This window comes from Cyanistes caeruleus, chromosome 6, assembly GCF_971803275.1.
Source record: "Cyanistes caeruleus chromosome 6, bCyaCae1.hap1.1, whole genome shotgun sequence".
Classification (NCBI taxonomy): Eukaryota; Metazoa; Chordata; class Aves; order Passeriformes; family Paridae; genus Cyanistes; species Cyanistes caeruleus.
Window position 1 is genome coordinate 67,841,684 of NC_141706.1, and position 14,016 is coordinate 67,855,699.

At 51.7% G+C, this 14,016-nt stretch overlaps 1 protein-coding gene across 5 annotated transcripts; it reads left to right on the forward strand.

Annotated features, from left to right (window-relative positions):
* Positions 1-101: 101 nt before the first annotated feature.
* On the forward strand, positions 102-12,570 carry KLHL28 (kelch like family member 28). 5 transcript variants are annotated; one of them, XM_086892732.1, is made up of 7 exons: positions 118-202; positions 2,024-2,276; positions 2,418-3,316; positions 6,679-7,122; positions 10,651-10,859; positions 10,991-11,040; positions 12,058-12,570. In XM_086892732.1, exons 3-7 carry the CDS (start codon positions 2,418-2,420, stop codon positions 12,073-12,075), a joined length of 1,620 nt encoding a protein of 539 aa, XP_086748858.1. In that variant the 5' UTR covers positions 118-202; positions 2,024-2,276; the 3' UTR covers positions 12,076-12,570. The 5 variants fall into 5 exon arrangements, with proteins under 5 accessions (XP_086748857.1, XP_086748854.1, XP_086748858.1 ...); XM_086892731.1 differs by lacking the exon at positions 2,024-2,276 and having other exon boundaries at positions 102-202; XM_086892728.1 differs by lacking the exon at positions 10,991-11,040 and having other exon boundaries at positions 114-202.
* Positions 12,571-14,016: the final 1,446 nt, after the last annotated feature.

Consider the following 14,016-nt stretch of genomic DNA (forward strand, 5'->3'; position numbering starts at 1 on the left):
GGAAGCGAACCCACGGCGTCCCCCCCGCGCAGTGCCGGTGTGGTACCGCCCGGGCACGGCGGGTGTGGGTGTGTGCGGCGGCACGGCCGTTGATTGGCGGGGCGCGGGAGGCGGGGCGACCGGAAGTGACGTAGGGGCGGTGGCGGAGCGGCGGAACGAGGCGGCGGCGCGGCCGGGCCGGGCCTGGGGCACCCCGGCACAGGTGAGAGAGGGGACAGCGGGGACCACGGGAACCGCCGCGTACACGGCCGCGACACGGCCGCAGTGCCGCCTTCCCGTGTCCCGGGCGGGCTGCGGCACGGGGAGACCCCCGTGTGAGCGGAGAGTGGCGGGGCCCCGCCGTGCTTTGGGAGCCTGGGCACGGACACCTTTCCCAGCCCAGGCTGCTCCGAGCCCTGTCCCCGGCCGGGAGCGGCGCTCGGGCACCGGGCTGAGGCACAAGCGCGGGCAGGGCAGGAATTGCAGAAGTAGCGCAGCTTGGGCTGTGTTTCGCTCTCTTGCCCGGCCCGGGGCTCTCCGGGCAGCCCCAGCCGCTCCCCCGGCCCGGTGAGCTCCCGCTCCCCGCTCGGGGCAGGGCAGAGCCCGCAGCTCCTCCTGCTGCTCTCAGCACTCCCCGCACTCACCCGGGGGTGACCGTCTGCTGGGTGTCACAATTCCAGGGCTGCTTCATCTTCCAGCTGCTGATTTCTCACTAAACAGTAAAATAAAACCCAGCAGATCCCTGGGACGGGCGAGCCTGGCCGTGCAGGGGGGTGAGAGATTCTGCCAGGGTGGTACTCGAAGCGTTATTGCTGCAGAATGCCTTAAATACAGTTATTTACAGGTGTTTTGGCAGGTTTTGCAGCTGAACCGTGACTGTTCCTTTTTGCCTGTGGTGGTGCCTGATTTTTGTGTGTTTGCATGATGAAGTCAGAAACTGAATGCAAACACAAAATCGGAATACATTCTTTTAGCTGCTGGATTTTTTTATTATTATTTTAACTTAATTCTCCCTTGTGTAATTTGTGCTGCAAAATTGTGATAGGGAAAACACTGCTATATATGATCTTGCCTTCTGCAGATGCACTTCAATTAGTTTCTTTCAGTTAATTTTTCCAGTACAGAGTGATAATAGTTGAGCTTATTTATCTCTTTGTGGGTAAGAGGTTTTTCAGCCCCTTCCCTGTCACTGCTATTGTATTCTGTATTTAAACTCTGGCAACCCGTGTGATTATTTCCAATTAAGCACTTTTAAGTGGGCTCCCCTGCAAGTGAGGTGTCATTTAAGGAGCTGTGCAAACCATGAACTTATTATTAAGATAAAAGAAGCGAGATCTTGCAGATCATTTTAGCAAATGAGGAGCTGCTGGGCTGGGGAGTGGGGTGCTTGCAGTGTTCCCTGTGGAACAATGGGATTCTTTCCCGTGCCCAGGATCCTGACACGTTCCTGCCCTCCACCCCTCAGCCGTGCAGCGCTGGGGGCTGAGCAAAGAGCTGCTGCACCCTGGCAGTGTTCCTGGAGCTGAAATGAGAGCAGGAACCCGAGGGCTCCGGTGTCACGATGCACGCGGGGACGCGGGGGAAGAGGAGTTTGTGGAGCTGTGGGGGAGTGAGGATCCTCCCCTCTGCGCTCCTGGGGAGCGTGGGCAGCTGCCAGTGCCAGGGAAGAGAATTCCAGAGAGCTCAGCCTGTCCCCCTGCTCACCTGGGGAGCTCTGCAGGGGCTGAGACCGGCCCAGCAGGGATTTCCTGGCATGGTGGGAGCCGCAGGGTGAGGTGAGCTGAGGATCTCCCGTTTCTCCTGTGTGCATCCACAGCACAGGAACCTGCTCCAGCCCCACTGGCTCTCTGGGGGTGCTTGGCAGAGGGAATGGGAATGGGAAGCTGTTCCCTGCCAGAGAAAGGCACAGCAGGACTGGGCTGCTCCCCAGGAGCACGAAGCAGGCAGCAATTGAACTGCACAAAAGGAGTTTGAGAACTTTGAAAACTTTGTCTCCAATTAGCCAGTTGTATTCTTTAGTTATCTGTGTTTGTTTCTATTTCAGCCACTGGTCAGTTCTCTCAAACCCTTGATGTAGAATGACAGAATGTCCTGAGTGGGAAGGGATCCACAGGAACCATCAGCCCAGCTCCTGGCCCTGCACAGACACCCCAACAATCAGATCATAGATATTTGATTCCAGAACAAAAACAAAGCGATGGTTGTGGGGTTTTTAAATTCAGAGTTGAATGTAGCATAAGAGTGCCAATGAACATTTGAAGGTCCTGGGTTTCACTTGCATGAAAAAGGTGTAGCAGGTAAGGCTTGAAAAGGGAGCTGGGAAGTAACAAACCGTACGATTTAAAAGCCAAAACGTAAAAACGCCTTTTCACCGTTCCGTGTGGCGCGTCCCAGTTACAAAACACCGAGTGACACCTCCCAAACTGTGTTTGTCCCAGATGGACCCGTCGTCCCCGCCGTTCCTGCTGGCCAAGCTGACCCCCCTGCACTCGGAGCAGCTCCTGCAGGGCCTCAACCTGCTGCGGCAGCACCAGGAGCTCTGCGACGTCGTGCTGCGCGTGGGCGAGGCCAAGATCCACGCGCACAAGGTGGTGCTGGCCAGCATCAGCCCCTACTTCAAGGCCATGTTCACCGGGAACCTGTCGGAGAAGGAGAACGCCGAGGTGGAGTTCCAGTGCGTGGACGAGGCGGCGCTGCAGGCCATCGTGGAGTACGCCTACACCGGCACCGTCTTCATCTCGCAGGACACCGTGGAGTCGCTGCTGCCCGCAGCCAACCTGCTGCAGGTCAAGCTGGTGGTCAAGGAGTGCTGCGCCTTCCTGGAGAGCCAGCTGGACCCCGGCAACTGCATCGGCATCTCGCGCTTCGCCGAGACCTACGGCTGCCACGAGCTGTACCTGGCGGCCAACAAGTTCATCTGCCAGAACTTCGAGGACGTGTGCCAGACCGAGGAGTTCTTGGAGCTGACGCACTCGGAGCTGGACGAGATCGTGTCCAACGACTGCCTGAACGTGGTGACGGAGGAGACGGTGTTCTACGCCCTGGAGTCCTGGATCAAGTACGACGTGCAGGAGCGCCAGAAGTACCTGGCGCAGCTGCTGCACTGCGTGCGCCTGCCCCTGCTCAGCGTCAAGTTCCTCACGCGGCTCTACGAGGCCAACCACCTGATCAGGGACGACCACACCTGCAAGCACCTGCTGAACGAGGCCCTCAAGTACCACTTCATGCCCGAGCACAGACTGTCCCACCAGAGCGTGCTGCTGACGCGGCCCCGCTGCGCGCCCAAGGTGCTCTGTGCCGTGGGGGGCAAGGCCGGGCTCTTCGCCTGCCTGGAGAGGTGAGGAACAGCTGGGCAGGGGGGTGGGCACTGCCAGCTGGGCACCCCCAAATCACTGGGGTTGGAACAGAGCTGGGAGTCCCAGCAGAGTTTGCAGGCTGTGGTTGTTCCTTTCCTCCATAAAAACTCTTCAGTTCAGTTCCCCCTTGTTTGTTTTTAACAAGGATGAGCCCCAAGTTCAAAATGCTTTTTGCAGTGTTAGGGGGTTTTGTTTGTGCAAAAAAATCTCTGAAATTCTTTTGATTGTGTTAATTGAGTTAATAATGTGGCTTATCATAGTTACTTAAGTTTGTACAGTTCTTATTTTTCCTTCCAGGTATTTTCATTTCACTTAATTTTCCCTCGATTGGTTATTTATTTATTTTGTTATTAATTTTCCCACGATTTGTTATTATTTCAAACAAATCAGAAAGATTAACTGGGTATCTGACAAATGTGCTTCCTGGTAATTCAAAAACCCTTGGAATTAAAACAGACTTGATCAGAGCAGACTGAAGGAGAATAAAGGAGGCTCAGATCAAAGGGACTTTTCCCTACAGCTCCCTGCCAGGAGGGGACAGCTGTGTTCCCAGGGAACAGGGACAGGAGGAGAGGGAACGGCCTCAGGCTGGGCCAGGGGAGGCTCAGGGGGGACAGCAGCAGGAATTTCCCCATGGAAAGGGCGCTCAGGCCTTGGAAGTGCCCAGGGAGGTTTGCAGTGCCCATCCCTGGAGGTGTCCCAGGAATTGCTGGAGGTGGCACTCGGAGCTCTGGGGACAGGGTGGGCACAGCTGGGACTGACTCTGATCTTGGAGGGCTTTTCCAGCCTCAGGGATCCTGGGATTTCATGCAGGAGCTGTGGATGTGATGTGATGATGGCTTTAGTCCCCAGGCAGGTGTCTGTGCTGTGCTGGCAGGAGCAGGTGAGTGCCCCTCCTCCTTGCCCTGCATTCCAGAATGAACCTCCCCCGTTCCTGGAGAGCATCCCTGAGGCTCATCCTGAGGAGCAGAAGGAATGAAAGAGGGAAAAACAACTTTATGCTGCAGGCTGGTGTGGCTGGGTTTGCTTAGAACATGGGATTACCACTCCCAGAGCTGGTAGTTAAACTTTGTGTGGGCTGTTTATATACAAATACCGATTTACACATTTATACTTGCACAGGAAGAGCTTTGATGTTCAGAGTGCCCTTATCAGCCCCAGGAGTGTTCCCTGTGCCCAGGGAGACTGCCTGAACTGGTTCCACAGCTGGATTCTGGATATATTCCTATAATTCATATAACAATAATAATATGTGACAGTCCTGTGCTCACAGGGAGAAGCACATTTAAAAACCTGGGGCGAGCTGTGTGTTCCTTTTCCTGTGTTCAGAGATATCAAAGTCATTTAAAGTTAATTTTCCCAGTGGTACTCACTGATACTCAACCAAATGTTGGGACAGGGAATTGTTTATAGACAGAGAATTGGGTTTATAGGCTTGAGAAATAAAGTGGGGGTTTGTGCTTCATAAAAAAATCTTTGGGTGAATGAAGTCGTTCTCTGATATTCTTCAGCTCTGCTTCTTTCAGTGATTATAAAATGTAGCCTGCCAGTATAATTTGGATTAATTTCAATTTTTTGGTGCTTCCTAGTAACAAAATTAATTAGAATATATTTAATTTCTCTTGTCTGGTGTTTCAGCAGCTCCTGTTGCTGGGCTCTTAGTGTCAGCTCTCCAGGGGCCTCATGCTCCTGTTTTTCCTCTCTACCAGATAGCCTCTTAATTATTTAGGTAATTCATTAATTAAACTATTCAGGTAGATTGGCTAGACTTTATATGGGGCAAGCTAGACCCACCATGTTCTCACACTGAGTTTAATTAAAACAAAATAGTAATTTAAGAGTTAAGATTTCAATTTAAGATTTCAATTTAAGATTTCAATTTAAGATTTCAATTTAAGATTTCAATTTAAGATTTCAATTTAAGATTTCAAATGCTGTTTAAAATAAATAAGCTCTTTTAAAGACCTGGGTGTTTTTGTTACATATGGGTAAAACCTTATAAAAGAAAGGCCTTGTAAAATCAGGTCTTGTTATTTTGGCTAAGCTAACAACCAACCTGGGAAGTTCCTGGGAGAAAAAGAATCACAGGAATGAGAATCATTTGCATAACAATCTATTCTTGTGAAAAAAAACCAGCTTGTACCTGCAAAGAGGAGAATTCTACCCATGTAAAACAATCCCCAAGAAACAAAATAAACTAAAAAGAAAAAAGTTTGATAGACATATCCACTAGCCAAGCAATAAAGTAAATTTCAGTGAGCAATTAGATTCAAGCACAGTACCTTCTAATATTCCTAGAAATATGAGCTGTGTGAATAAAAATTATAGGGATATTAGGAATATTCACACATAGGAATATAGGAATATTCACACAAGTGTCCATCTCTGTCACAACAATCTTTCAGGTTGGTTTGTGCTGCATTAACATTTTATTTAAATTACAGAGTGCCCCTAAGGTGGGGATTTATAAAGTGCAAGCTGTAGTTTCCAAATGTACATTTGTAAATACAGATGTGTGCTTCCCTCTCTGACATTTGCTTTTCCCTCTCCCCTTTCTGTGGCCAATCTTGGTGTTTTGGTGTGTGTTTTCTCCCTCCTTTTGGGTGCTGTCTCCAGCTCCAGTTCCTGTTTTCCTGACTAGTTTTGGTGTGTATTTTCTCCTTCCTTTGGTTGCTGTCTCCAGCTGGATCCTGTTTTCCTGACCAGTTTTGGTTATTTTGGTGTTTTGGTGTGTATTTTCTGCCCCCTTGGGCCCTGTCTCCAGCTGGATCCCCTTTTCCTGACCAATTTTGGTGTTTTGGTGTGTATTTTCTGCCCCCTTGGGCCCTGTCTCCAGCTGGATCCCCTTTTCCTGACCAATTTTGGTGTTTTGATGTGTATTTTCTCCTTCCTTTGGGCCCTGTCTCCAGCTGGATCCCCTTCTCCTGACCAGTTTTGGTTATTTTGGTGTTTTGGTGTGTATTTTCTGCCCCCTTGGGCCCTGTCTCCAGCTGGATCCCCTTTTCCTGACCACTTTTGGTTATTTTGATGTGTATTTTCTCCTTCCTTTGGGCCCTGTCTCCAGCTGGATCCCCTTTTCCTGACCAATTTTGGTGTTTTGATGTGTATTTTCTGCCCCCCTTGGGGCCCTGTCTCCAGCTGGATCCCCTTCTCCTGACCAGTTTTGTTTATTTTGGTGTTTTGGTGTGTATTTTCTGCCCCCTTGGGCCCTGTCTCCAGCTGGATCCCCTTTTCCTGACCAGTTTTGTTTATTTTGGTGTTTTGGTGTGTATTTTCTGCCCCCCTTGGGCCCTGTCTCCAGCTGGATCCCCTTCTCCTGACCAGCTCCTGTTTTCCCCTGCAGCATGGAGATGTATTTCCCCCAGAACGACTCGTGGATCGGGCTGGCCCCTCTGAGCATCCCCCGCTACGAGTTTGGGATCTGCGTGCTGGAGCAGAAGATCTACGTGGTGGGAGGCATCGCCACCCACGTGTGCCAGGGCATCAGCTACAGGAAACACGAGAGCTCAGTGGAGTGCTGGGACCCCGACACCAACACGTGGAGCTCCCTGGAGAGGATGTTTGAGAGCCGCAGCACGCTGGGCGTGGCGGTGCTGGCCGGAGAGCTGTACGCGCTGGGCGGCTACGACGGCCAGTCCTACCTGAGGAGCGTGGAGAAGTACATCCCCAAGGTCAAGGAGTGGCAGCTGGTGGCCCCCATGAGCAGGACACGGAGCTGCTTCGCTGCTGCTGTGCTGGATGGGATGATCTACGCCATCGGGGGCTACGGGCCTGCTCACATGAACAGGTACGTGCTGGGGGTGGGTGACCTGCCTGGGCACCACCAAACCTCCTGAACGTGCTGGGAGTGACCCTGTGTTCCCCTGGGCACCACCAAACCTCCTGAACGTGCTGGGGGTGACCCTGTGCTCACCTGGCACCACCAAACCTCCTGAACGTGCTGGGGGTGACCCTGTGCTCACCTGGGCACCACCAAACCTCCTGAACGTGCTGGGAGTGGGTGACCTGCCTGGGCATCACCAAACCTCCTGAACGTGCTGGGAGTGACCCTGTGTTCACCTGGGCATCACCAAACCTCCTGAATGTGCTGGGGGTGACGCTTTGCTCACCTGGGCATCACCAAACCTCCTGGGCAGGGTCATTAATCCTTGTCCTACCCACATGAGCATGCTGGGAGTAACCCTGTGCTCACCTGGGCACCACCAAACCTCCTGAACGTGCTGGGGGTGACGCTGTGCCCACCACCAAACCTCCTGGGCAGAGTCATTAATCCTTCCCTGCCCACATGGACATGCTGGGGGTCACCCTGTGCCCACCTGGGCACCACCAAACCCCCTGGGCAGCCTCACAAATCCTTTCCTGATCACATGAACATGCTGGGGGTCACCCTGTGCTCACCCAGGCACCACCAAACCTCCTGAACGTGCTGGGGGGGTGGCCCTGTGATCACCTGGGCATCACCAAACCCCCTGGGCAGGGTCATTAATCCTTCCCTGCACACATAAATAGGTACATGCTGGGGGTGGCTGACCCTCCTGGGCATCACCAAACCTCCTGGGCAGAGTTAGTAATCCTTCCCTGATCACATGAATGTGCTGGGAGTGACCCTGTGCCCACCTGGCATCACCAAACCTCCTGAACGTGCTGGGAGTGACCCTGTGCCCACCTGGGCATCACCAAACCTCCTGAACGTGCTGGGGGTGGCCCTGTGTTCACCTGGGCACCACTGAACCCCCATGGCAGCCGATGAAATCATTTCCAATAGATCCTGGGTCTCATTAATCCCTGCTCTGTCACATCAGTCCCATCACTCAAAGGGGAAATCTCTGGTTTTGCTTCACTTTGTGTGTTCCACCTTGTTTGGGCTCTTTTTTAGATCACCTAAAAGGTGATTTTACCAAAAAAGGTAAAAACACAGACGTGCCTGCACATTACTGACCCTTGTAGCTCAATCCTGCAGAATCTGAGGGTGGGTGGTGAGTTTTGCCATGAAAGCCCTGACCTGAGGTGAACAGGAGTTTTCCCATGCTTGATACACACAAAATAAATACATAACTCTGATGGGATCTCAAATCAGTGCTGCTGCCAGCAGCAGAACTCAGGATGGGGATTACTGCTCTGACTCCAGGGGGTGTTTCTGACCTTGCATTCCCAAGGAGTTTTCCTGGTGCTGCTTTAACAGGGACATCCAGTTATCCAAGGGAACCATTTCCCATCGTTAAAATGGGAGCAAACCAGCTGAATGTCCCTCCAGGAAGCAAAATCATAAACCACAAGTGTAAGGGCTGAGTAAAGAATGAAACTCTTGCTCCTAGGAAGGGGCACAGTGATTGTTCAGACACTGGAATGATGAATTGCATGGACTTTTTATACTGGAGACAGGGGAGGTTTAGGTTGGACATTAGGAAAAGGTTCTTCTTTTAGGAAAAGGATCTTCTTTTGTTAGGAAAAGGGTCCTTGGACTCCTTGATCCTTCCAGCTCAGGGTGTTCCATATTCTGTGAAGGATTTTGGTTTTGTTTATGATTGGAGGGGTGAGTACCATCATGGCTCCTCCAAGCTCTGGCATTAAATCAGCTCCCCCTGGGTAGTGAACCCCCTTTCCAAACCCTGTGCTGCTGCTGATCTCCTGTCCCCCTTTCTTCTGCCCCTCTGTGCTCCTGCAGCTGCAGCTCTGAGCCAGGAGAGTGGTAATCATCTGTACAATGATCAGAAATATTAATAATGATGAGAATTCACTTCCCTTTCATCTCAGGTCTCTCCTGCCCTCGGTGTTTTCATCAGCAGCCTCTTCTCTGCTTTTCCTGAGGAATATGAATACACTCTCCACATGCTTTTCCTCTCTGAATGTTATTTTCAGGCCAGCCTCAAGGCAGTTTTGGATTTGCTGTGTACCCATAGAAATACACTTCAGCTCTGTGTTGTGTTCAGATTCCCACAAAAAATTTATTTTAACAGATTGTAGTATTATTTTAATAGATTATAGTATCATTTTAATAGATTATAGTGTTATTTTAATAGATTATAGTGTTATTTTAACAGAGTATAGTATTATTTTAATATATTATAGTGTTATTTTAACAGATTATAGTATTATTTTAATAGATTATAGTATTATTTTAATAGATTATAATATTAATATATTATTATATTATTTTAATGGATTATTATATTAATAGATTATTATTCTTATGACATACATTTTAAATTCTTCTTTTAAAAACCTGCACCAGGCATCCTGAAAGAGCTTTCAGCTCTGAGGAACCTCCTGGTTTCAGGGTGTGACTGAAGATGCAGGACAGGAAGGACATGGGAGAGGCTGAGCCATGGCAGTGTCTGGGGGAAATATCACAGAACCATTTGGGATGGAAAAGTCTTTTAAGATCATTGAGTCCAACCTTTGTCTGAATATATTATAAAAATGGGTTAAAACTGGGTTTTGGCTGCACAGTTGGGCTGCTTTGGTTGTGGAAGTGCCCTGGGATGTGATGGATGCTTCCCAGGTGAACACACAATTTCTGGGTGCTGCCCTTGGGTTGTGCCAAGCAACTGCACCACGGAATTTTCCACCAGCTCCAGCCCTTTCCTCTGTATTCCATTATTCCTGTGTGGGAATTCTGGTAGAACCAGCTGTGCCTGTGGCACTCCAGGAGTGAATTCCCATCTCAGACCCTGGGCTGGAGCTGTGTCAGGTTCCAGGAGTGAATTCCCATCCCAGATCCTGGAGCTGTTCCTGTGGCTCTCCAGGAGTGAATCCCCATCCCAGATCCTGAGCTGGAGTTGTGCCAGGCTCCTGGAATGAATTCCCATCCCAGATCCCAGGCTGGAGCTGTGTCAGGTTCCAGGAGTGAATTCCCAGATCCTGGAGCTGTTCCTGTGGCTCTCCAGGAGTGAATCCCCATCCCAGATCCTAAGCTGGAGCTGTGCCAGGTTCCAGGAGTGAATTCCCATCCCAGATCCTGGAGCTGTTCCTGTGGCTCTCCAGGAGTGAATTCCCAGATCCTGGAGCTGTTCCTGTGGCTCTCCAGGAGTGAATTCCCATCCCAGATCCTGGGCTGGAGCTGTGTCAGGTTCCAGGAATGAATTCCCATCCCAGATCCCAGGCTGGAGCTGTTCCTGTGGCTCTCCAGGAGTGAATTCCCATCCCAGACCCCGGGCTGGAGCTGTGTCAGGTTCCAGGAGTGAATTCCCAGATCCTGGAGCTGTTCCTGTGGCTCTCCAGGAGTGAATCCCCAGATCCTGGAGCTGTTCCTGTGGCTCTCCAGGAGTGAATCCCCACCCCAGACCCCAGGCTCACGGCTGTGTTTGCTTTGCAGCATGGAGCGCTACGATCCGAGCAAGAACTCCTGGGAGACCGTGGCCTCCATGGCTGACAAACGGATAAACTTTGGGGTGGGGGTGATGCTGGGCTTCATCTTCGTGGTGGGGGGACACAACGGGGTGTCCCACCTGTCCAGCATCGAGAGGTACGACCCCCACCAGAACCAGTGGACGGTGTGCCGGCCCATGAAGGAGCCCAGGACAGGTGGGACACGGCAGAAAGGAACCTGGAGCTGGTAAAACCTGCAGGGGCAGTGGCAGGGACTCAGCTCTGTGGAGGGGTCTTGGTTTCTCCAAGGTCAGTTTATTAATGCTGAGCTGTAACAAAATTTATAGGAAGAAGGAATTCTACTCTAGCTCCTGTTTTTTCAGTGATTTCAGCAGTGGTGAGTTCCAGAGTTCTGTGCTCACTGTTCTGCTGCATTTTGTTGGGTTGGACACTCAGGGGTGCAGGATTGAGGTGCAGCTCCTCCTGAGGGCAGCTGGAGGAGGTTTAGGCTGGAGATCAGGGAAGGTTCTTCCCCCAGAGGGTGGAATGAGCTCTGGAAAAGCTCCCCAGGGAATGGGCACGGCCCCGAGGCTGCCGGAGCTCCAGGAGCGTTTGGGCAGCGCTGCCAGGGATGCCCAGGCTGGGATTGTTGGGGGGTCTGGGATGATCCCTGGGGGTCCCAGCTCAGGAGATTCCAGGATCCTATCCCAGTCTCCCTGAGAGGGGCCCTGGGACTGAGGGAGGTTTTGTGATAGGAAAGGGGATGGGAACAGCACAGAAGGGGTGTCAGAGCTGGGCAGAGAGGGCTCCTCATTTACAGCCCTGCTCTTTGGGCAGCGAGGTCTGGGGGTGCTGGGGGGAAAATCCACTTGGGCACACGGCCCTGAGTGATTCCCACATCCCTGAGTGATTCCCACATCCCTGAGTGATTCCCAGAGCCCTGAGTGATCCCCACATCCCCAGTGATTCCCACACCCCCAATGATTGATTCCCACACCCCCAATGATTCCCACACCCCCAATGATTCCCACACCCTGATTGATTCCCACACCCCCAATGATTGATCCCCACACCCCCAATGATTGATTCCCACACCCCCAATGATTGATTCCCACACCCTGATTGATTCCCACACCCCCAATGATTGATCCCCACACCCCCAATGATTGATCCCCACACCCTGATTGATTCCCACACCCCCAATGATTGATCCCCACACCCCCAATGATTGATTCCCACACCCCCAATGATTGATCCCCACACCCCCAATGACTGATTCCCACACCCCCAATGATTGATCCCCACACCCCCAATGATTGATCCCCACACCCCCAATGATTGATCCCCACACCCCCAATGATTGATCCCCACACCCCAGTGAGTCCCACACCGTTTGACATTTCCTCCCCTGCAGGTGTGGGTGCGGCGGTGATCGATGACCACCTGTACGTGGTGGGAGGCCACTCGGGCTCGTCCTACCTGAACACGGTGCAGAGGTACGAGCCCATCTCGGACTCGTGGCTGGACTCTGCGGGGATGATGTACTGCCGCTGCAACTTCGGCCTGACGGCGCTCTGAGCCCGGCCCGGGCTGAGCCAGCACCTCCCCGGCCCCGGGAGCCACCGGGGCCCCCTCGGCCCCTCCGGAGCGCGGCCAGGGAGCCGAGCTGCCCTGGGCACCCCGCTGGCTGCGGGAGAGAGCCGCCATCCGCTTGGGAATCTGTCCGTCCCTCCCTTCCCAGAGCTTCTGTCTCTTCCCCCTGCGGAATGTGGGGTTCCTGCGCTGGGGGAGCTCGGGGTGCCGAGCCCTGCCCGTGTCTGCGCGCCGGGAAAGCGCCAGCGCTTCACGGGGTTTTTTATGACCAAGGGCTGCCTTGTTTCTGTATCTCAAGGTTTGTACATAATAAATGCCATAGGATGTTGCCTGTGCTCTCCTTTGTCACCTGCTTCCTGCTAGGAGGGCTGGGATCATCCTTGGAGACGATTACAAGGAGAATTTATTGCCTCCTCGGGACGTTTTTGGGTCTGATGAAGAGAATTTGCGTTTTTAACTTTCCCCTTCTGCTTTGGGAGAAGAGTTCTAGCTGAACCCACTTAGCCCTGCTGTTGGAATGCAAGGAGGAATCCCAGCAGCAGCGTTCCTAGCATGATACCCCACAAATCCTCCATCCCATCCTTCTCCCGTGCTCCCCCTTTTCTCAAGGACTGTGTGATTGCTCCCCCTGAGCATCCCCATCTCCCACTGGTGCTAAAGCAGGGGTGCCCAGGCTGTTCTGATGTCAGTGCACTCCTGATAAAAGCATGTTTGCATTGTTCCACTGTTTGCTTTCTTCTTTGCTGTGCAGTGCCAGCCCCTGTGCAAGGAGCTCCTGCTGGGTGTTTCAGTGGGGTTTTTAACCTTGATGTTCATTGTTCTGCCCTTCACCCCAGGGGAGTTGAGACAGGGGTGACATATCCTGCTGAAACAGGGTTAATCAGGAAAACCGGGCCCAAGAAAGCGATGCTGTGGGTTACAACCATCATTTAAAACATAATTTAACCAATTTAGCACATTTTGGGTTGTCTTCTCACCTTAAATTTCTGTGGTCTCTGCCCGTTGCAAGGCCTGGAACTAAGGATTCATATTTTTTTTTTGCCTCCAGAGTTTCCTTTCCCTTCATTTTAACGTGTTGGGTGTTTGTTTTCCCAGCCCACACAGTGTTATTTTGAAGTGCAATAATATTTGGCACAGTTGCTTTAAAAACCATTTCTTTATGATTTTGCTAAATGGGGAGGGTTGAGTGCTCTGGATTTTTCCTGAATTCCTGCAGAGCTGGTTGCAGCCAGGGCTGCTCCAGTTCTTCCATTCCAATCCCTGGAATTTCACCAGTCCAGGAGGGTTTTGTGACCATAAAACATCATTCAGGTATCCCAGACTGCACTGACCATAAAATCCTGCAGGTCTCCTTCAGATTTGGTGGAACTGAGCAGAACTTTAAATGGAAATACCAGAAACTGCACTGAAAATGCTGGAGTTGTTAATTTGACCCACAGGGATTCATTCAATTGTTAATCTGACCCACAGTGCCAGTAATAAAAGCCTGGTTTAATTGTTCCAGAGCATGTGTTGGCAGCACAGGAGGGGCTCCATGGCTTTATTTGCATGTTTGTGCGTGGGGAGGAGAAGGAATCATGGAATTCCAGACTGGGTTGGGTTGGGAAGGCACCTAAAACCCACCCAGAGCCACGGCAGGGACATCTCCCACTGTCCCAGGCTGCTCCAGCCCTGCCCTGCCTGGCCTGGGACACTGCCAGGGATGGATCACAACAAAAAATCCCTAAACAACAAAAACATCACCTAAAAACCCCATCAATCACAACAACAACAACAAAAA

Excerpts from the sequence above, each read along its gene's own strand:
- KLHL28 (XM_086892728.1), top strand. The coding sequence starts at position 2,418 with ATGGACCCGTCGTCCCCGCCGTTCCTGCTGGCCAAGCTGACCCCCCTG. Across the intron at positions 3,317-6,678 it reads CTCTTCGCCTGCCTGGAGAG|CATGGAGATGTATTTCCCCC; the intron begins GTGAGGAACAGC and ends TTTCCCCTGCAG. Across the intron at positions 10,860-12,057 it reads CATGAAGGAGCCCAGGACAG|GTGTGGGTGCGGCGGTGATC; the intron begins GTGGGACACGGC and ends CCTCCCCTGCAG.